The 22,744-nt window shown below is 50.6% G+C and overlaps 1 protein-coding gene across 6 annotated transcripts; it reads right to left on the bottom strand.

The window, feature by feature from the left end:
- Window positions 1-135: 135 nt before the first annotated feature.
- On the bottom strand, window positions 136-22,470 carry CHD4 (chromodomain helicase DNA binding protein 4). Of its 6 annotated transcripts, none has more exons than XM_082304751.1 (40): window positions 22,346-22,470; window positions 21,222-21,383; window positions 19,082-19,209; window positions 18,701-18,892; window positions 18,185-18,303; window positions 17,521-17,762; window positions 17,307-17,434; window positions 17,051-17,186; window positions 16,424-16,605; window positions 16,050-16,289; window positions 14,892-15,095; window positions 14,580-14,785; window positions 14,213-14,344; window positions 13,811-13,907; window positions 13,241-13,432; window positions 12,953-13,153; window positions 11,822-11,959; window positions 9,652-9,773; window positions 9,358-9,531; window positions 8,904-9,045; window positions 8,281-8,412; window positions 8,050-8,167; window positions 7,718-7,842; window positions 7,187-7,424; window positions 6,845-7,017; window positions 6,501-6,681; window positions 6,314-6,424; window positions 6,055-6,161; window positions 5,836-5,969; window positions 5,215-5,359; window positions 4,860-5,025; window positions 3,945-4,054; window positions 3,570-3,705; window positions 3,240-3,317; window positions 2,987-3,124; window positions 2,780-2,888; window positions 2,321-2,453; window positions 1,158-1,353; window positions 858-1,049; window positions 136-769 (listed from the first exon to the last, which is right to left on the bottom strand). In XM_082304751.1, the coding sequence occupies exons 2-40, from the start codon at window positions 21,316-21,318 to the stop codon at window positions 708-710; spliced, it is 5,856 nt and encodes a 1,951-aa protein (XP_082160877.1). In that variant the 5' UTR covers window positions 21,319-21,383; window positions 22,346-22,470; the 3' UTR covers window positions 136-707. The 6 variants fall into 6 exon arrangements, with proteins under 6 accessions (XP_082160877.1, XP_082160878.1, XP_082160879.1 ...); XM_082304752.1 differs by having other exon boundaries at window positions 6,055-6,143; XM_082304753.1 differs by having other exon boundaries at window positions 6,055-6,140.
- Between the last annotated feature and the right edge of the window lie 274 nt (window positions 22,471-22,744).

The following is a 22,744-nucleotide window of genomic DNA, read 5'->3' as shown; positions in this document are numbered from 1 at the left end:
TGGCCGGTGCCGCCGCGCCTGCTCGCTGAGTGGCTCGGCCGGCAACGTCAGACGGGCAGTGATGGCGTCACGGGGAGAGGCGGGGCCTCGGCTGTGAGGCGCTTACACCCCCCTCCCCCCCCATCAGCAACAAAATAAAATACAAGGAAACTTTATTTTTCAGTTTTACCAAGGTTTTGCTCTGTTTTTTGACTTTTTTTTGTTTGTTTGTTTGTTTTTTTGTCTTCAAGCTGTTTATTAGTGGACAAGTCCGGTCAGTTTTTGTATTAAAAAGGATCTTGATGGAGGTAGCTTTGTCTCTGTCCTGGCTTTCGCTTGGTCTTGCCTGCGCACTCATCTCTCGGTAAACAAACGCAAAATAAAATTAAAAAAAAAAAAAAAAAAAAAAAGAAAGAAAGAAAGAAAGAAAAAAACCAACAAAAAACCCCCAAAACTGGAATTGCAGGCGGAGGCAGCGAGCAAGGCAGCCAGGGTCTCCGTGTAACAGACGTGGCGCTGCGGCCTCCAGTCACTATGTACAGAGTCCGTCATCCGTCCCCCTCTCTCCTAAGCACACTCCTTGCTCCGAGGGGCTGGCTGCAGAGGAAGGAGTCCCTTCTCCTCCCGGAGACCTGCGCGGCAGCTTCCGTAGGGAGGGAAACAGCACCCAGTCGGGAATGTCAGGCGGAGGGGTCGAGTGTGAAGGGGTGGGGTGGGTGTGGGGGGGGTCACTTCAGCTTGGCCGAGAGGTCAACAGCACCGGGCCAGGGACTCACTGCTGCTGGGCCACCTGCGGGGCGAGAGAAGAGGGTCAGAGACCCTGGGTGACCAGGGCAGCTTCCCCCCGCAACCCCCCCGAGGTAACTCTGCTTACTGACCAGAGAGGGTACGTACTTGTTGGGGAGGCGGGGGCGGCGGGGGCTCGCTGCTGCGGTTGGCCAACCGGCTGAGGATGTTGCGCTCCGACATCTGGAGGCGCACGGCCACGGGTGGGATACGGGCGATGGTGGCGGGCAGACGAGTCACATCCGCCTTCATGTCACTCAACAGCTCCTCCAGCTGCTTCAGAACTGGAAGAGAAAGAGGAATCTGTTCAGAGGGGAAAGGGACACCCCACAGGGAAAAGACAAATCGGGACAGCGATGCTGACCCCATCCTCGTTCACCACACCGCGTTACCTTTGTGCAGCACGGCGTTGGCTGGTTTATTCCCGGCCATCGACTCCTTGGATAGGTGCTGGTGGCTCTCAGCCAGGCATTCCACCTCCGCGAAGCGCGTGTTCAGAGCCATAGAGGGATGAGATGGGTCTTCCGACATGTTCAGATAGGCGGCTCGCCGCAACTGCTCCTCGATCACCAGCGCCTGCTCCAGGAGCTGCAAGATGGGGCAGCAATGAGACAAAGTCTGTCTGCAGCTGCCCGAAAAGCAGCCTGTTTGCACCCCCAGTTTCTCCAGAGCCTGTTCTCCACTGTCTCCTGAGGTGAGATTCTGCAGCTGAACCTCCCTTCACCAGCTTCTGTTTATATTGAGTGAAGCCTAAGGAGCCCAAACTAATTAAGGGCTCCATTAAGCTAAGCCAGGTACACAAGGAAACCAGGCTGCATCTAGTTTAATAGAAGACTACCATCAATGCTCTAGGATTCTCATTCCTCCTCCAATTCTTTTTAAAGACCAAGTTGTTTGCTATTTTACTCTTTCTTTATGGAGCGAAGGGGATGGAGCTTTCTCTTTGAACCCCAGTGAGAAGTATCCCATGCTACTTGTAGGAAGAGTCTAGAAACTGCTAAGCACATCAGGGACATCTGGAGAAGTCAATCCAAATCCTATCAGTGCAGAACTGATGAGCCAGATCAGTTTTAATGTTTTGCTCCCAGACTGGAGAACTACACGGCCTTTATTTGGGTTGGCCTTAAATCACTCCCACAACTAAGCTTTGGTCACTCCCAAACAGGTTGGAGGCAGAGACTGGAGGCAACCCTTTCACCAATCCCTACAGCGTTTCCGAGTTCCGCTTAGGCACGTTGAGTGGGTTGGAGCACACCAAGCAGAAACCGTGAGGGGAAACAGCCACTTGAACCTTAAGCCTCCTGCCTACCGGCTGTTCAAGAAACATTTGGAGAGAGAGCACTGAACCGAGCTCCTCAATACCATTTCTAGAGTAAAGGGGGCTCCTATTGTGGAGCTACTGCGTGATCCTGAGAGATTGCTTATTTTTTCCCCCTAAAATGAAAGGCACTGCAGAAGCCTTCACTTTCTTAGTGGAAACTCGGAAGAGCAAGCTCTTGTTCTTAGAGGTCCAGCTGCCTGAAAGGCACTTACCACACTGAGGAGAAATCCTTACCTTGAATCTCCTTGCCAAGAACTTATTCTTTATTTCCAGGAAGTTACCCCTGTTCATCTCACCCTTGAAGGGTTCATTGAGGATGGCGTAACGTGGATCATTCTGAATATCCTGCCAACGGGCATAGCCATGACTGAGATGGGATGAGCTCAGGCAAACAAAGGCAGTGAGAACAAGGGAATACGCAGCCCAGGCAGATACAGTTCCCAAGAGGGGGTGGGGAAAGGGGGTGCAGAGAGGGGAGGAACAGGAGCCAAGGAAAAGGAATGAGAACTATGTCCTGCTAAGTCCTAACTATGCTGGCAGGAAACTCCTCCTCCCACCACCACTTTCACTCTTGTGAAAGAGGATAAAGCACTCTCTCCCTTAATGTACTCCAGTCAGACCCAGGACAGTCACCTTCACTGTGATATGGTTCATGTACAAGGGGAGAAAACTGGTCTGTCAGGGTAAGGATACTTGATAATCCCAGCAAGGAGCCAGTAGTCATGACGCCGATGCCAGATCTCATAGGTCTTCTTGGTGACAGTTGCAGCTCGCTCTTCGTTCTGCCACAGGGAGTGCAGTTCTGGAATGGGAAGAGACACCACAACAGTCGAAAGTCATTTCACCGACACAAGCAGGGGCATATAAACAAGTTCAAGCATATAAAAAGATTTCTCCTACCAGTGAAGCCACCATCTGCTATGTTGAACATGAAGCGCTGCTTTACTGCCTTCTTGTGCCTTTCGTCTACTGACTCTTTCAGCATCTCTCCGTTCTGCAGCATCACCAGATCTCTCTTATCGTCATCCTTTTTCTCATCTGTACACACAGGAAATTATTAGAAAGAACACGGCAGACACCGCAGCAAGTCGGACCCACAAGCAAGCCTCACGGGAGAGGGGTTAAGGAAAAGAATGGAATTATCGTGACTCACCTTTCTCATCCAGAGTGATTATAGGAGGTTCAGGAGGATTCTCAATAGGTGCTCTATCTTCCACTTTCTCCACATCAGCTGCAGGAGAGAAGGGGAACATGAGACACAGGGGAACATGGCAAGCCCCAGGTTTTGTTCTTCAGCCTGTGAAGCCTAATACTGTTCCCTACCTCCCTGTTCAAAGTCCTGGAACAGCCCCACTGATTGCCTAGATTTACACCTGTTTCTTTAGGATAAAGTGCTGAAGCAAAGAAGATACAGCTTTAGCAAAATAGTGTTGGGGGGGGGGTTATTGCTGTTCAAGGTATTAAAAAACCTCCCCAAAGATACCTTTGCTTTCCACGTCCATTTGCTCATCTGGTCTTTCCTTCACCTCCAGTTCCTCTACTTTTTTGTCATCTGCTTCTGTGGGGTTCACCGGGGATTTTGCTTCCTGTGGCGGTGTCTCCACAGGCTGGGCACACTGCTGAGGACAGAAATCAATGAGAAGCGAGGTAAAGCAGCACATGGAGACAGAAGACAGTCGCAGCAGTTTGGAAAGCAAAGATGCAGAAAACTGTCAGGCCAATTCCAAGGACCCGAGAATTATCTTTAAATATTGTTCTGAGAACTCACCTCTGTCTCAGCAGCTGAACAATACAGAAGAGGGGGCAGAAGCAGAGACATTTGCAATTGCATGAGGCAAACGAGCAACCCACCACTCACCTCCATAGGGACCTCTGTTTCAGTAGCAGAGGCACTGAGCTCTTTCTCTGGTTCAGATGTATCTCCTTGCTCCTTAGCACTGGCTCCTTCTTCTACTTTTACTCCTTCTTCTGTGTATTCCCCACCCCAGAGCAGCACAGCAGACAAAAGAAGAGAAGCCATCAGTAAGGTCTTTCCCTCACTGTTACCGAGCACACATCTTTGCTCCCAGAGATTAGGCCCATCAAAATGGGACCGACACCACTCAAGATCACAAGAGCACAAGTCTTATGAGGAGAGGCTGAGGGAGCTGGGGGGGCTCAGCCTGGAGAAGAGGAGGCTGAGGGGAGCCCTCATCGCTCTCTGCAACGGCCTGAAAGGAGGCTGGAGCCGGGGGGGTCGGTCTCTGCTCCCCAGGAACAAGCGATGGGACGAGAGGGAACGGCCTCAAGCTGCACCAGGGCAGGGTTGGGTTGGATATTAGGAAAAACTTCTTCCCCGAAAGGGCTGTCAGGCCCTGGCCCAGGCTGCCCAGGGCAGAGGTTGAGTCTCCACCCCTGGAGGGATTTAAAGAACAGATAGATGTGGTGCTTGAGGACATGGTTTAGTGGTGAGCTTGGCAGTGATAGGTTAACGGTTGGACTCGATGATCTTAAGGGTCTTTTCCAACCTTAACGACTCTATGATTCTAAGATGACCCCCCCCTTTCCTGCCCACTACAAATGCTGGGCTTCTCTTCTCACTGATGGCAGCACATCCAAGGAAAGCTAGTGTCCTCTCCTGCCTTTAAGGGCTCGCACATGTCTTTGGCAGCCCTCCTAACATGAGAGGGAAGTTGATCTGCGTCCACCCCCAGGCCCCACCACCACAGCTCCGGTGAGGGGAACGGCCAGGAGGGGGTCAGGACGCAGGACGGTACAGGAGGGGAGCTCTCACCAGGCGGAGGGACGGGGGCAGGCGTATTTGGCTGCGTATCTCCTGGCGTCGAAGGAGTTGGGGTTTTGGGAGAGGGTGAGCTTGGCTGTGAAAGTTTCTTGTTCTCCTCTATCTCTGCCAGTTCTGGCATGCTCCAACGGCCGTTCACGTGCTCGAATTCCTGCACCTGCATGAGAGGGAGAGAAAGACGTCTCATTGGAGGAGTCGTACAAAGCTTGTCCTCAAACCAGAAGAGACAGACCACTCGGCACACAAAGAAATAGGTGTGAAAGGAGAGGTAACTCACTACCTCAGGACCCCAGTGACTACAAGTTACAGGGAGAGCAAAGGCTACATTGCTCTGCTAGGCACCTACCTTTTTGCGTATAAGTGACATGACCCCAATGCGAGTAAGGACATGCTGTCGAGAAAGACCTTCCCGTGGGACCCCATCTGCGAAGGTCTCTGCACCATCAGCTCCAGGTTCACATAAGTGGCGCATGAACAGCGAGACATAGGCCCTGGAGCAGTTAAGAGACAAGCAATTAGACTACAAACCGGGTTAGCTGGAGACCTTCGTTATCAGACCCCTTCCAACACATAAGGGAAATCACCCCGAGACTCCTAACCCATAGCAACACAAGTTCTGGGGTTCCAGGCTCCTACAAGGGAGAATTTCCTGGCAGAATTACTACATACATCAAGGACACGCAGCTGACTCAGAGTCCTGAGCCAGAAACAACCATAAGCCCAAAAAGGACTCTACGAGAGCATTCGTTACATGGCCATCCTACTCCTCTAAAAGCATTTGCTTTTGGTGACAGATGAGTCGAGTCCAAGGAACATAACTAGGAACAACCCTGCTTCATTCCTCCCCAAAACTAATGCATTATGGAAATGCAGTCTCTAAGGAAAGGCCAGAAAAGGCCCAATTCTCATTCTTCCCCAAAGGGACTAGACGTAGCCAGTCTTCCATCCCTGCCTAACGCAGACTCACTTGAACTCTTTCTCTGACTTGCCACGGAGGTCCCGGACAAGCCACTGAGTGGTGAAGGCATCCTGAGGTGGCATTCCATAGCGCATGATAGCATTGAGGAAGGCTTTCCGTTGGCGGGCATTGAAACCCAAGACCTGGAATGGAGGAAAAGGCAGACAGATATGGCAAAAGCCGTACAGAAGCAGCTAGGAAGCAAACGCCTACCCTGTTACTACTTACCTCAATGTTCCCTCCCACACGGGCAAGTAAGGGAGGCAGAGGCTTATCCTTATCATTTCTCAGGCCTTTCCGGCTAGGCCGACGAGCTGCTGAAGAGAGAAATGCAGCTAAGGAGGAGAGACAATGCACAGCATATTGTTGTGTGAATATTTCCCTTGCAGAACAGCACCACAAAGTGTAAAAGTCACCCAAATCAAGTCCCAGCTATTCCCACACTCAGAGAAAGGGACCCAGGAACTCTGGCTTCACCAGAACTTACCTTCAGACCTCTCATCAAAGTCCTCATCTCCTTCTTCAGAAGCAACTGAATAGTCTGACTGATTATCTGACTGGTCATCCTGCCAGTCTGAAAGAAAAACAGCACGTGAGCCTGAGACGCTACTCCGTTACTTCCCAGCAACATATACTTACACCCATTTCTCCCTCAGGTTCCTGTGGATTTGTACCTCTATCCTCCTGCGAGCCATCGTTGTAGTTAACTTGCTTGCGAATACGTTTGCCCTTGCCCAGATTCCTGGCCAGATCCTCCTGTTGCTGTTCATAATGGTGACGCAGCAGTTTCTCCCAGTAATCGGGATCCACTGACTCCTCCTGCTTAATGATCTCCCGTTCAACCTCCTCTTCCTCCTGCCACAGAGAGGTAACAAATTTAGAGCCCCTGAGCTCCAAATCCCAACCTGTCTGAGCAGATATATGCCTGCTCGCCCTTAAAAGCATCAGAGCTCAATTTGCTTAATTGATCCTACATCATTCAGCAGAAGATGCTAGTTGACATCCACCTCACACTCACCCCCATCTCCTCTTCACGAACCACATACTGGGCCACCTTGAAGGAGCTGAGATACTCATTCATGCCCTGAAGTTCCGTATCTTCTGTTTCATCCTGGTTCCGATCCAACAGACGCTCAATTGCTTTGTCATCATAGTGGATGACGCTGCTGTCCTCCCCTTCTTTGTTATCCCCTGAGGGAAAAGCACAGGCACAGTTGCTGCGTGGACCTCAAGGGACTAGGAAAGGGAATGCCACCCTAGACCCCTCTGCAGAGCTATAATCAGCACTGTGCCTACAGTCGCTTGCTAAATAAGGAGCCAGACCTCCCCACCTCCTTCAGTTCTACTCCCAGGCACTCACCCCCCTCAGTAGCCTCATCCTTGAAGAGCTCTTCAGTGCCAAATTTGAGAATGTCATCAAGTTCCTGTTTGGACATGGAGCCTGTCTTGGAGCCCAGCCCTGGTCTCACTACCAGATGAGTTAACATCATTTTCTTCTTGGCCACCTGAGTGATACGCTCCTCCACTGAGGCCCTTGTCACAAAGCGGTATATCATCACTTTCTTGTTCTGTCCAATTCTGTGTGCACGACTGAAGGCCTAGAAAAGAGATGTGCTCAGAACAGTCTAGAGCTACACAAGTAGTAGTCTGATACGCCCCGCCTACCTCCACGAGTTTCCCAGCTGCCTTCATGTTGGCTCTTAACATTAGTGAAGGCTGGGCCCTGGAAGAACCCTCCACTATTTCACTTCCCATCTCTACCCATCCTCACTGCTCTAATTTTGCGTATTTCTAGAGGGGAAGTCTCACATTCCTTCACTCCTCCTGATGATTTCGTTTCCCCTCTTCCTCAGGATTACTCCCCATAGTGAGTGGTCTCATTCAGACTCACCTGGATATCATTGTGGGGGTTCCAGTCTGAATCATAGATAATCACAGTATCTGCTGTGGCCAAGTTAATACCAAGACCCCCAGCTCGAGTTGAAAGCAGAAAGCAGAACTGCTGAGCACCAGGAGCTTAGATAAAAGGAGAGAACAAAAGTAATCAAGGGAGAGTGCATCACTCAAACAAGGATTTCCCACATCACCTGAGGGGGAATCACTACTAGTCTAAGATTCCAGGAGAGCAACGGAAGCCTTGGGCCACAACCACCCCATGTGGACTGCTAAAGCACATACAAGGGAACGGTTTCCATTTTGCAAAGAAAGTAGGAGACTCCATACCATTGAAGCGATCGATAGCCTCCTGACGCATGTTCCCTGTGATTCCTCCATCAATCCGCTCATACTTGTACCCTTCGTGTTCCAAAAAGTCTTCTAGAAGGTCCAACATTTTAGTCATCTGCATATCAGAAAAACACCACCACAAAAGAGTGAGGGCCAAGGGGACACCAGGTCAACAGGCTCCTTTCTCAGAAAAAGAGTTCCCAGCCTTAAGGTTTTTCCCCCATATACCTGAGAGAATATGAGCACCCTGTGACCTCCCTCCTTAAGGTTCTTTAACATCTTCTGGAGCAGCAACAGCTTTCCAGAGGCTCGAATAAGGGCACTACCATCATACATGCCATTTGGCATTTTTGGAGCTTCCTGAGAAGAAGAAAAAAAAAAAAAAGAGAAAAAGAAAGGGAGTAAGGGGTGGGGGAAGAAAACCGCTTGAAGAGACGCAGCTCGGTCTTTGTCCCTAGCTGTGTTCATCAGATGCTGACTCACGTCTGGTCATTTAGCTTGGCACAACCCCAGTGTGTAGCACTACTTATACAAAACATCAATGCTACCCTGTGCCTCTTCTCTTGCAATTTGACTGCTAGATGCCCTCCTCTTTCTTACTGACCTAATCCCTACTCTTACTGTCTCCACCACCTTGCATGCGTTGCAAGATAGCTCCTACCTGCCATACAAAGATACTGGAAAAGGAAAGGCCTTCCAGCATGTCAGGTCTACATAAACACAGGACAACACAAACACAGAAGCAGAAGGAGAGGAAGGGGAACCCCTCCATGCTTCACTAGGGAGTGAACTGGCTCCTTGATACCAGCCAACAGGGAATCTGCTTGTAGAGAACAAGTGACTGGACATACCATAGCAGCCACAGGAAAGAGGTAGGGGTGGTTACAGCACTTCTTCAGATCCATAACAACATTGAGCAAGGAGACTTGGTTACCACCACCCCGTGCATTCAGTGCCTCAAAGTTTCTTGTCAAAATGTATTTATAATATTTCCTGGAAAGAAAAAAAATTACAACTCAGATACCCCGCCATGAGAATGACTAACATACTCTCTTGCTAAACCCTGCACAGCTCCTGGCATTACCTGCCAGCTACCCAGGCTCTGCCAGTAGCATTCACTATCTCTTTATCCCTTACATTAGGATTAGTCTTCCCTCTGCTATAGTGGCAGCAGGAAATCCTCCTCCTATCCACTGTGTAGTAAGCCCTATAGCGAGGATGAGGCTGTTTCAGCATCCTCTTCCAAGGAGTAGAACAGAGCAAGAGCAATTCAACACCAGGTGCTCTCTTCATCCTCACACTCACTTCTGCATGGGGCTCAACTCCACTCTGACAATGAGTTCAGTCTTCGATGGCATATTCTTGAAAACATCAGCTTTGAGGCGCCTCAGCATGTGTGGGCCCAGCATGTCATGCAGCTTCTTGATCTGATCCTCCTTGGCAATATCTGCAAACTCTTCTAGGAAGCCCTCCAAGTTACTGCAGAAAAACAGACACTCAGCAAAAGCCTCGAAGGAAAAAGAGAAAAAAAAAAAAAACACCACGAGGAAGGGGATAGGGTGACAAGAGAGGCAGGCTGACTCGCACTGCAAGACATACTGGAATCTCTCCGGCGTCAGGAAGTTCAGCAGGTGGAACAGTTCTTCCAGGTTGTTCTGCAGGGGGGTTCCCGTCAGCAGCAGCTTGTGCTGGAGGGAGTAACCGTTCAGCACACGGAAGAACTGGGAAGCAGAGAGCAAGGACAAAAAGGAGGGGACCAAAACACACAAACACGTCAAAGGCTTATTTAAGTCATAGGCCTACAAAAAAATAATTTCTCCTAGAAAAAAAAAATTGACATCAAGCTAGGGTTCAATTTAGATCACATCAGCTGTTTGGACAAGAGCTCCAAGTAGTTCACATTCCAGTCAGGGTCACTAGACTGATCTCGTTTGGATCATCGCTCTGCATAGCTCAACCATGACTGCAGCAAATCCTACAAGCCATCAGGTGCCGGCAGGTTTCCTTTGCTCTTTTAAGTTACAAGCTCTTTCAGACCACCAATCATTTCCAGAGTGCTATACTATGTACTTTTTCTTGCTAAATTAGCGTTCCACATTCTTACAACTGCTCTGCCTTGAGAATTCTAGAAATAACTAAGTCACTCTTCCTATTCATATCAACCCTGGCAGCGTTCCAGAGCTCTGAACAAGCAGAGGAGAAAAAGAGCTAAGGGTTTGCCAATGTGTCTTTAAGGTAATTTGTGCTAGTTTTCACAACAATGAAGCAATTCCAGACAGAGGTAGCGAGCAGTTGAAGTACTGAACTGAAAAGCACAAGTGTACCACATTCACCAGCACAAATTGACAATAAAGCAGTAATTTATTTACAAGCTTGGCCACTGCTTTGCTTATTTTACACTTCGCATGATACAAGGTCAAACTTAATGGAAGTAGCTTGTACTAGATGGCAAACAAACAAACAAAAAAAAGAAACAAAGAGAAACCCACCACCACTTCTGTTTTGGTTATCGCACCAGAAGGATCTGTCTAGTGGCCTCCACGGGGATTTATCTTTTGACATAGTTACTGTCAAAAAGCATTCTCATTTTGCAATCAGATATGGAAGTTACTGATTATATCTGCAAAACTTTGGTAGAAAACCAGGGTCTGTCAAGAAACATCTGACTGGTCTTGCAGACCTGAAGCTGTCCTTATGGGACAGGAAAGTGCTCCAGAAAAAGGTAGATTTAATAGTCTTGGTGGATAACCAATTGTAACTATCAGTCATAGCGTAACCTTGAGCCTTTAAATCCTCTATTCAATTAACGAATATTAATAGTAAGCAGTCATTACTACTTCCAATAATTTCAATGCTAAGCATGGAATGGCATCCAGTCTTCGTGTCTACAATAAAAAAAAAACACTGGGAGCTGGACTGCAAGCACAGCTACGATGTCTCTGAAAGATGCCTCACGCTAAGATCCAAAAAGCTAAAGCCATTTAAAAAAAAAAAAAAAAGAGAAATCAAGAGGCAATTTTGTCTTACACAGTCTCCAAGAACCTATAAAACCAGATTTCCAATAACAATTGTTTTTAGCATACTGAGCACTAGAACCCAGCTGAAGACAGACAAATCAATACCAGAATTAAGGCACAAGGGCCTAGGGAGAGGCTGGATTAAGAAAGTACAGTCAAGTCTACTAAACTCAAACAAGCTTAATTAAGGTGCAGCCTCATATAAAAACAGCTATATGGCTTTCAGCGTCTACCCAGGCATTTTTGAACACCTCTGCCCACCTCTCCCATTTCTATAACGTCTAATTAGTTCTGCTACAAAGTTAGATGAATGCAGACAGCAGGCCTACTCCGGAAGCAGGATAATTGTGCTCCTGCAGCTTGTTTTATGTTCAGTATGGCAAACCTCTCCAGAATAGAGGCGGTGCGGATATATGATCTGCTTTGAGAGAAGCCAGTTTGTATTTGAGAGCGACAACAACATCCAGGTTTTTCTTTTTTCCAGCGTACACAGATTGCCTATTCACCCACAAAGCTGTTTTAACCAGCGATACGTACACACAAGTTGTTGCCAGTGATAATCAATACCCGAATTAAGGCTGTTCGATATTTTTTCTTAATAGCACATCAAATTTACTATTGAACAAATGACTAAGAGTTGGCAGACAAACTTATGCACTTAGGAGCAGTTACATTTAGTCTTCTCAACACACTCTGCCCATTACCCCCAGCAACATAGGCCATGGTCATCGACTACCTATGCTCCTCTGTACCTTAGACTGGTTGTTCTTCAGCCGGTGAGCTTCATCCACAATGAGACAGGCCCAGTCGATAGAGCCTAGTATGGCCATATCAATTGTGATCAGTTCATAGGAGGTGAGAAGCACGTGGAACTTCACAGCAGCCTCCTTCTGCAAAGGAAAAGGATGAACGTGGTAACGGGATAGGGGAATGCCCCAGGACAAAGCAGATGTGGTGTTTCTCCATCAAGTTATTCTCATGAGCCCTGGTCAAACAGCACATCAAAAAAAAAACCCCAACTTTTCACACCCACAGCTTCCTGTCACAAGATTCAAAATGCTACCCAAACCATTCTAACCTTTTAATCCCCTATTACTCTCTTAACACATGGAAATCTCCTCAACCCCCTCAGTACCTGCTACTTCTGGACAGCTGCCAAATATTGTACGAGAAGTTTAACAAATAAGCAGCGAATAGAGGCATGGGAGGGAAACGAGATTTGGAGAAGAGCGGCTCATCAAAAAGCTAAGACTTAAAAAGATAAGTAGTTTATCGTGGAACTTTAAATTACTGTTAGTACTTAACGCAGTTCAATTTCAAGGGAAGCAAAGGAGTCCTATCTATCTCTGCCAATGGAAAAGCTTCAGCTCCCATCTTGCTTTTCCTAGAAGACTAAAGTTCTACAAAATCTAGCCACCTAGACCAGGCTCTCCCTTCCTGTCTGGGCACAGAAGGCAATTTCTCAGGTGTCTAGGTATGGCCTCACCGTCAGCCAGTTCCTCAGAAAGATTAGAGACTTCACACTTTTTTCTACGTTTGTCTTTTTCATACAATGGCAATTCTGACACTGCCTTGCAGCTGAAGAAACGATGCACAACTTCACAGATTAAGCAGAAGAGAGAGGGACTTGCCTGTGGTCAGTATTACCTTAGTCAACTCTCTTTTTCCAGTACCAAATTAGTTCAAACTAGTAGGAGTGTTTAAACAGTCTAGAGCAGGAGTCTAAACGCCCACTAGTCATCAACTTGCAGTTATTGCCCCTTGGAAACTACAAGTATAATCAGTTCCCAGGGACATCAGAGCATCTGAACCTCAGCTGCTGACAGCCAGTCTAGGGCACCTCTTCTTTCAGTTCAGGCTTGCGTTACAGCAGAGTTCCGTACCTTCATTCTGGATGCTTTTTTGCCTCCACGGATGGCGTTATCCTCAAAAGTGAACTCATTCTCACGGATGATGGCCCGGCTGTCTTTGTCCCCGACGTAGGTCACTACATACATATCTGGGGCCCACATCTCAAATTCTCGTTCCCAGTTGATGATTGTGGACAGCGGGGCACTCACCAAGAAGGGACCCTTTGAGTGGCCCTGTGAAGAGAGTCAGTAAGAGCATGAGATGAATGCAACCACGAACGCAGGCAGGATCTCCCCGGGTAGCGATCTCCCAGCTCTCACCTCTTTGTATAAGGAATACAGGAACACAGCTGTCTGCACAGTCTTTCCCAGACCCATTTCATCAGCCAAGATTGTATCTGTGCCCTGGGCCCAAGAGAAGCGCAGCCAGTTCAGTCCTTCCAGTTGGTAGGGATGCAGAGTTCCCCCTGTGACATCGAGGTACTCCGGTTGCCGGTCATATTTCACTGTTGGCTACAGCGGAAAAAAGGAAGAGTTGAGATCCTTTACCTTAACTAGACAGCTACCAAGACTCGTTTCCCAGTCACCCTAGTGCAAATGAGACTTCACAGATGACAACCAGACTAGCACCAGACAAAAATCCCAAATGGCCAAAAGGTATCCACCAAGAAGCTTTTTTTTTTTTAAACCCTTTCACCAAGAGCCAGGCAGTGCCTCACCCAACGGACAAGGTGGGCCTTTGCTTGAGGGCTCTATAACCCATTCGTTCTTTGGGCCAGGAAGGAACTCTAAGCCACATGGTCTTCACTCTTTAGTTTCCTCTTTACCTGCCTCCCTCCCCAAAATAGGCAGCTGTTTCAGATGGCTCCTAAGCAATAAACAGGAACTTACATCTACTGTGGGAGTCTCAGGGGGCCTTTCCAGTTTCCGCATCTTCACCTTCTTTAACTTCTTACCAGGCCTGCCCTCTTCACCTCTCATCAGCTCCCTAGGCAGAGACAGGCCCAAGAACATGCAAGTTTAATGGTTTTTGTAACAGATCAAGGGATAATTATTGCAAAGAATAGGAGGGCAATCACCCAACTCAAATCGGCTCAAGAGAACAGGGCTGGAACCTTCATGAACTGGTGGAGAGGCACAAGGTCCCTGCCCAAAGGGATAAGGAGCCAGCAACAAGAAGATGCTTCTTGGCTATCTCCCTCTATTAACCCAGCGAGTGCTAGGGGCTGACGTAATCTGGTATTTTCTCTTGAGGGAAGGGAAAGGAACACAACCTCCAGATACTTCTCTTACCTGTGATTCCAGTAGGCTTGCTTGTAGAGGTCATAATCTTGGATATCCACATCTTCGCTTTCCCAGGATGCCTGGTCATAGGGTAGGTCTCTCCATTTAATCAAATAGTGGACGTTCCCCTTCTTATCCACGCTGCGGAAGAAACCAGTACGCCGTAAGCACAGTGAAACAACAGTATTCACCCAATCCACTCAAACGGGAGAGAAAGGATCTCTTAATGAAGCAACAGAAACAGAGGAACCGTGCTTGTCAAACCAACGGAAGAACTCCCACTGTTTCCCCCAGTCATACTGCAGTTCAGCTCATCCACTCTCCCTTAGCCCTGCTTAAGGTCTTTGTTGAAAATCCTCTTTGCTGCCTCCCCTACCTATGATTAAGGATCCTGTGGATCATCATCCACTCAGGCTTGATCCCATATCGATAGAAGCGCTCCTCCATCTCAGCATATTTGGGGTCCTTGTTTTTTCTCTTTCGGCTTTTCTCCTCCTCCCCCCCAAAGTCCCCTGAGGGCGGCTCATCCATATCATTTTTGCGTTGGTAGTTACGGAACATGACCTGGCAGTGCAGCTCCAGCTGGAGTCGGGACAGAAGCAGTTAGTAGGTGTTCCCGCCCCCAGCTATCCAAAACATCTCCCCCCAACTATCCACCCTTACGACATGCTTAGAGTCCTCCGCTCACCTGCAACTCCGACACCCAAGAGCAGTGCCAGTAGGACATGCCCTGCCATTTGACAAAGAACTGCCTTTCGGGCCGCCCCTCCAGGGGCTTCGGGGGAGGAGCGTTAGGGTCTGCATCAGGCGGACGTGGCGGTGGGGGGCCAACCGGGGGCTGACCCCATTTCCAGATCAAGATCTTCTGCACCTTTCCTTTCAAAGCTGGGCACTGAGAAGGTAAGCAGAGCTTGTTACAGAACATACGTGCTCTAACACACAAGCGCTGAGGAGTAGAAACATACAGAGTCACAGTTCTCTTCCTTAGTTATAGCTTTACTACGCGGATGGAATTTGCTTTTTGGACTTGGAAGCTTTCATCCTCCTATCTCTGGGATTTCTTTGAGCTTTCTCCAGTTTTTCTTTTTTTTCCCCTAGGACTGACAAACCCCAAACTGAATTCAGTATCTCCATTTAGTTGTCTCCCCAGGGCCACACCGATTCAGAAATTCTACATGAAATACAGAAATTGCTAGGCTTGACCAGCCCAGCAGTCTGTCCAACCACAACTCCAATCAAAGTTTGTACAGAAAACATTTTGCTGTAGAACTATTGGCCCAGCATAGTGATATGTCCTGAAGCAGCTTTTTTTGTTCATCATCTTAAGTCCTTATCACCTAATGAAAGCACCTAACGCCATTTATAATACGTCATTTCAAGAACTTCCTGGAAGCGTGACATTTCTCCCAACTGTCTGCTAAGAAAGGGCTTGGCATTAGAGCTTGCAGTTCAAAAAAAACCTGTTTGGCTCAGCATCAGTTTAAAAATATTTTTTTTAAGCACTGAATTTGCTTGCACTCATTCTTCTGCACCTACATACATGCAGGATCCAAGAAAACTGAGCCTTGGCATCCTAGACCCAAAACTGCCCCAACTACTCTGCACATGGGCAAACCTCATGAGACTCAGTGGCTGTCACCCTGTCCTTCCTGCCGTCTGGAGAAAGCAGCCAACCGACGAGGCATAATCCAGCCACAAAAAGCCAGGCCTTGATGTTTTATAACATCAAGTGCGATAGGAGATAGTCTTCGGAGGACTAAGCATTTCTGGAGAAATATCATCATCCAAAGGGATTAAATCGATCATCTCTTGTAGGCATAGGAGAACGGTACGAGCAGAAACTTACTGTGCAGCGAGGACAGAGCCACTCTCCGTTGGGAATCTCTGGCAACGGGGGATTCAGACAGTGGATGTGATAGGATGAAGGACAGGCATCACAGCACAGCAGCTCTCCTCCGTCCTTGCAGACTCTACAGAACTCCATATGGTGGTCATCCTCTTCCTCAGCATCCCCCACAACATCCTCCAGGATTTCCTCACCTTCAGAGTTATCCTCCTTTGCCTCCCACTGAATGCCCTCTTTTTCCTGTAGGAGAGGGAAATCAGAAAACCAAAGTCACTCATCTGTGATTATTTTATTACAGCTGAAGAGTGGCCCCAAGTCACTTGGCATCCCCCTCCGTGATTCCTGGCACGGTTTGGGGGGAATCCAGCACTCACACAGTGCGGGCAGCTCCATTTGCCCTCTGGGGCTTTCTCCATGTCTGGGTCCAGGCAAACCATGTGGTAGGCACGAGGGCAGGTATCGCACAGTATAATTTCTCCTCCCTGCTGGCACACCTCACAGTAGTCCTGGTGATCGGTCTCATAGCCATCCACAGCCACTGCGGAGTCCTCCTCACCTGCAGAGGGTGGTGAGGAGTTACAGCAGTTACAGGCCACAGGTACAGGCTTCCGACAGCAAGAGAGGGTACCCTCCCAACAGCCTACGTAGTAACACAGAGATCCAGAATCCCAAACTCTTGCTCGATCTATGTAAACAAACAGGGCAGGGAGCAAGAGCTGGAACAGGATTAAAACAAGCCCTTTTGGGCCTCCTTCCACTTGTGAAATCAAAGGCGTAGTTGAGGCCAGGAAAACTCAGCGCTGTGTCTGTCTCCCTACCAAGGTGAGAAAGAACTCCTGAAAGCCTTTTCCTTATTAAAAATAATATCAGGTTCTTCCTTCACGAACAATTCTCCTCCCTCAAGTATGCTGTTAAATACCCAAATTCTGCACAGACATTCCTCTCATCTTTCTACACGCTTAGCTGCACCTCTATCTCCAACTGACAGCAAGCATCGATACCTTTCTTTTTCTTTTTCCCAGCTTTGAGTTTTTTGCGACTGCGGCTACTACGGCTTGTAGATCCATCTGAAACGGAGTAGCTGTTGATGCTGGCGTCATCGAAGTCTGATTCCACATCCAGATCATCGTCTTCACTCTGAAGTAGGTAAGAAGCAAAGCTACGCTACTCCGGCACGCGTGCTGGGGGCAGCAATCAGACACGCGTCCCAGCATTTCCAGCATCTCCCTGGAAGGTCGAGGAAGGAGCGCCACTTACTGATGATCTTTTACGCTTGGAACCAAATCCTCCCAGTTTTATTTTCAAAGGTGCCACCTTCTTTGTTTTAGGTTTCTTGATATCGGGAATACGAGGACTGGCCTTCGGCTTCCGCCGGGCATTGGGTCCTGGGAACAGAGGAGCCTGCGAGTCAGAAGGACTACTGCCTCGATACCACTCGCCCCCTACCATCCCGCCAGATTTTTCACCTCACCTTTGCCCTCCTTCGTCTTGGCTTTCCTGAGCGGCACATCTACAGGGGGCTGCGGCAGGACAGCGTCCACGTTTGTCACCATACTCTCCACTACCGCAACAGCCGCGGCTGCAGCGGCTGCCACAGATGCGCCCGAACTTCCCTTGAAGGGGTTGTTTGTGCTAAACTCCCTCCACTTGGCTCCCAGTACCATCATCATCTTCGACACTGCTATTTTAGGGTTCTTGGCTGCAATAAGTGGCCTGCGTACAGTTAAGGAAGGAAGAGTTACTGAACCACCCTGAAATCCAGATCATTATTCCTCCCCGCCGCCACCCCCATCAGCACCTCTATCTCAATCTACATTCCTTTCTAATCTCTGCTCTCAGCAGCCAATGAATCTCGCCACTCCGTCCTTCATTCTGTGTGGAGGATGCAAATGCTCAGGGCCTTGGAAAGTGACATGGAATTTAGCGTACTAGGGAAGAAAGGGGACCGGGAGCGAGGACTGGCATCATCTCCATCACTGAAAACAAAAAAGGTGCGAACCAATTATTTCACTCCTGCTCTAGGTAGGACGCTAGTGTCTCTAATGTGCCTTGAGCTTCCAAAAACAAGGAACCTAGTCCTTGTCACATCTCTTTTTTTGCTCCAGAGTCCTTCCAAGCGCAGGCCTGCAGTTCACCTGACAAACTGGCTGAAAGCTTTGTAGTTGGTGAGAGTGCGGTAATCCTCCTCAGTGAAGATGTGATCAATATCCTCCATGCCCCAGTCTTCCAGGAGCTGAGCAGACGACTTCGGCTCCTGTGCAAAGAGAATTGCAGCAACTCTGAGAAAAAGCTCTAAGTTCTGCTCTAGGAAAGAGAACTTCCACCCATCTACAGATGACCCAATGGGCTGGGACCAGGGGATTTCCCCCCACCCTGTCCACTTAGCGCTGCCACAGGACACAGCCTCAACAGAACATCAGCGGAGGTGGGAAAAGTCTTTGGATTCAATACACATTCTAGGAGTGTTTATGACAGAAGAGGGGAAGGAATGCCAGGTGGGAAAACGGTCAGGTCAAGCAGGTCTAGTAGAGGAAGAGGAGACTAAACAGCCCCAGCTCCACGTGCCATCACAAACGGAGAGCACAGTGATCCCCAAAATCAGATACGTGGGAATGAGGAGCAAGCAGCCAGTCAGCAGGGTAGCTTCTCACCTTTGAGTCATCATCTTCTTCCTCTTCTTCCTCCTCCTCCTTGCGCTTGGCTTTGTTTTTCTTTTCCTTCTTGGGCCCTAATTTCTTCTTTTTCTTCTTCCCAGGAGTGTAGTCACTGCCCTCACTGTCAGAGCGCAGAACCTCCTCTTCCTCCTCCACAAACTCATTCCCCTCACCAGAGCTGTCCCCCAGCTGGGGAGGGAGGGAGAGAGAAGATCAGGCAGCTGTGAGAAAATACCCTGGATAAGCACTAAACACCACAGTCTCCCTGAGCTCTAGAGGGTTCGTACAAAGGATTGCTGCTGTAGGCCAACAACAGTAAGCGCCCTCACCCTGTATGTCCATATTTTAGAGTGTGACCGTAGGCATCCTCTTCCTTACCTCCTTCTTCTGACGCTTGCTGAGCTTGGGCACTTTGGGTTCCTTTAGTTTCTTGGGCTTCTTCTTCTTCTTGATTTTGGGCGTCTCAGCCTCTGACAGAAGCTCTTCTTCTGGCTCTTCTTCAGGCTCTGGAGGGGAAGAGGCGACACATCTCATTCAAACCCCATCTGCGCACTACAGCATAGCCCACTTCTCACAGAGATCGCTCAACTCGTCTACTTCTTGCTACACGCTTACAAACGTAGAAACCTTTACAACTGCTTACTCTGCTACTGTTCACAACGGATCCTAGGTAATTCCTATGGTAAGTTACCACTGCACATGGTTTTACCCCTCCCCTCAACACCGCTTGTTTTCCACAATATTCCTCCTCCAAGCAGAGCTGCACTCAGATCTCAGGGACCAGAAGTTTGCTATAACCCAACGGGAAGAGGAAAGAGCACGGAATAGATGGCCACATCTAAAGGAGACAGAATGGTGAAACATTTGAGAACCCGACCAGAATACCGCTTCACTCCACGGGTCTCCAGGAGAGAAAGCCACAACTCTCTAGCTCTTTGGTGGTACAGAGCATCCTATGGCCGTATGCAAAATACAGGCCAGTAAGCCACTACCTGTCCCCCTCCATAGGAAAGCTGTTACTCAGCAACTCTATTCCGATCCGGATTTGACACAACCTTCCCCCAACCCCTTGCCTCTGCGCCAACAGCTAGCGAGCTCACCGCCCGGCCGGAGGGACGCACGCCAGCTCCCCACCGCCCATCTGCGGGCCCCCCTTCCCTGCCTGCCCCCCGCCCGAGGGGCAGGGGCGGCCAGACAGCCCTGCCCTTTGTGGCAAGCTGCGGGAGCAGCCGGGCCACCCGCCCTCCCCCGCCGCCCCGCCCACCGCACACAGCCAGAGTCACTCCTTCTCCCTCCAAGGGAAAATGGCCTCCTGACCACAGGAGCTGGGCAGGATGGAGGAAGCCACAGGTCAGAGGAGCTACGGCAGCCGGGGGTGAAACGGGTCGAGCTCTCGCAACCCGGGGTCCCGCGCCTGGCCCCTGCCAGATTCCCAGCCGATGGATGTCTCTTTGCTCCCACGGTCCTGCAACACCAGGTCCTTCAGCCATCCCACCTCTTCTTCTCCCCCAAGTTCTGATTTAGAGCTGTCCCATCCTTTCCAAAGCTCTCTGGTTCGCAGGGATTTTAACAGTTTTTCTTCACCAAGATTCTCCTTACAAGGCTTACCGACAGTCCCCTTCTGCCTAAGATTTCAGAGGTGCCAGAAAACCCTGGAGTCAAAGCTTCAGAAAAAATGCCAAACAAAAGACCAAAAAGCCCACAGCACCATTCTCCCTTTCCAGTTGCAACATTTCTCTTATACGACACTACAAGACTACAGCGTGAGTTAGTAGGAAAACTCAAACTTGTCTTAAGATCCAGCACATCAGGCTACACGTTATTCCTTTTCACAAGGAAGCAGAGAATCCAGATGTGGGTCCACAGAGCAAGTCATCAACCGCAACAGCGGCAACAACAAAAAACCCCAAAAAGAGAAGAGTAGCCCGGGCTCTAACTCAAGTCTCGTGCTGACGATGAGGATGCAAACACGAGGGGAAAAGGCAAGGTACAAAGACGACAAGAAAAGCAAAGGTGAGCAAGCAGCAGGGAGCGAGAACCACAAGAAACCTCAGTAATTGGGTGTGGTGATGAAGGAAAGTGGGTCACGCAACAGCCCAGGGCAGTTTGCTCTGGACGTCAGCCGGTCTGAGCTCCCAGATGAAAGGCCACCAGGCACCCTGCCCTTTCACGTTACTGCCCCCCTTCCCCCTCCCCATTCACAAAATAACACAACTCGCAGGCATTTTGGTACCCCGTCAGAATTGGACATTCGGCCTCCACCCCTTACGCCTCCTCAAAGCACGGGCCCCGGCAGCCTGCAACGGCCGTGAACAAAGTCAGCTCCACCTGACACAAAGCTGGGAGCCTCGCACTTTGAAGCAACCCTAGGACTCGGCTATCAAAATCAAAAATGTATGCGTGACTCGTAGGTAAAAAAAAAAAAAAGGCATTCCCCAGCACATCATGTATTTCACATATTCAGGTTGAGACCAGCGTTGCCGCCGTTTCGCACGCGTGCCCCGTGGGCTGTCCGTACCTGGATGCTGGGGGATTGCGTTGTTCAGCAGGATCTCCATCTCATCGTCATCGCTGCCCCCCGAGCACGGGGACGGAGATCCGATGCCCGACGCCATGTCCTCCGAACTGGGGGAGGCCTGGCCTTACACAGGGTGCCGTCTTCTTGCCAGTCAAGCCAGTACTTCATCGAAAAGTGAAAAAAGAGAAAGTTATAGCAGACCTGAACTCTGTTTTCCCAAGCAATAGTGCTACCGAGAGGATCCGTGAGAAAGCTTAGACAGCAACTTTACGGGATTTGGAGCCTACAGATAATAGAAACACTGGCAGCAAGTATCAGCTTAGAGTTGTGATGAGGCAGGCTTTGAAGACACTGGATATTAAACTGAGTCAGCAGCTCATCTCTGGCGAGGGAGCCAAAACAGCTGTCCTATGGGAAAACCCTCCCGTCCCCTGCAGCCGGGCGCCCTCGGGGATGGCTACCGGGGGCTGGGCAGGCAGCCGGGGCGCTGTCAGCGAGCCGGGGGGCCCGGGACGGCGGAGCCGGCGGTCCCCCGCTCCAACTTGCGGCGGGCGGGCGGGCAGGGAGGGAGGGAGGCCGGCGTCGCCCTCCCGCTGCTCCTCGGCCGCCGGCCCCACACAAAAGGCAGGGCGGGCAGGCAGGGCGGGCAGCAGGCAGAGCAGGCAGGGCGGGCAGGCAGCAGGCAGGGCCCCGCGGCGCCCGCAGCCCCGCTCCGCTGCCCGCCGCACCCGCGCCCCCGCCCGGAGCGGGGCTGCGCGGCGCAGGGCGGGGGCGGCGGGGGGGGGGGGGGCCGGGGCACGGTCTCCCGGGCGGGGGCGCGGGGCGGGGCCGGGGAAGTCCGGCTCCATGCGGCGAGGGGGCCGCCGCTCCCCGGGGACGGGAGCCGAGCGGCCGGGGCTGCGGGGACCGGCGGGGCGGCCGCCCGCCGGCGCGGCCCCGGGGGAGGGGGGGTGAGGGACGGACGGACGGACGGACGTCCTGCGGCCGCCCGGGCAAGGGGACGGCGCGGCCGCGGGGAAGGTGGGGAGCTGCGGCCGGCGGAGAGGGGCGCCCGCCGGCACGGAGGGGCGCCCCGGGAGGCGGCGGAAGGCCCTGCCCGCCCTCGTCCCCGCCCGGCTCCTCACCCGGCTCCGGACCCCGGCTCCTCTCGCCGCCGCCGCTGCTGCCGCTGCTGAAGGGAAAATGGCTCCGGCCCCGGCACCGCCTCTTAAAGGGGAAAAAACCCGGCCAGGCCCCGCCCCGCTCCCGCCTCCATCCCATAATATGCCCGGGGACCCCGGCAACAGGCCCCGCCCCCGTCTCCCCGGCAACCACCCCCCCAACCCGAGACATCCCATAATACTCGCCCTCCCCTCCGAACTTCCCACTCGCTGCCCGGCCCGGCATCCCATAATAACAACCCCTCCCGCCGGGAACATCCCATAATACGCCCCCCCCTCCCCCGAGAAACATCCCATAATACTCCCCACGCTCGCACCCCTTCGCTCCGGCATCCCATAATACTTCCCCCCCCAGCTCGGGAC

This window comes from Platalea leucorodia, assembly GCF_965183815.1.
Source record: "Platalea leucorodia genome assembly, chromosome: 2".
NCBI lineage: Eukaryota > Metazoa > Chordata > Aves > Pelecaniformes > Threskiornithidae > Platalea > Platalea leucorodia.
The sequence above is the reverse complement of the archived record's forward strand: the minus strand, read 5'-3'. Positions and strand labels throughout refer to the sequence as shown.

What these genes read in the sequence shown, in the direction of transcription:
- CHD4 (XM_082304751.1), bottom strand. Translation starts at nt 21,318, where the DNA reads ATGGCGTCGGGCATCGGATCTCCGTCCCCGTGCTCGGGGGGCAGCGAT. An exon ending in GCAAGCGTCAGAAGAAGGAG is followed by an intron (nt 18,893 to 19,081) that starts GTAAGGAAGAGG and finishes CTCCCTCCCCAG; the next exon opens with CTGGGGGACAGCTCTGGTGA. An exon ending in TTCGTGAAGAGGAGATGGGG is followed by an intron (nt 6,682 to 6,844) that starts GTGAGTGTGAGG and finishes TCTCTGTGGCAG; the next exon opens with GAGGAAGAGGAGGTTGAACG.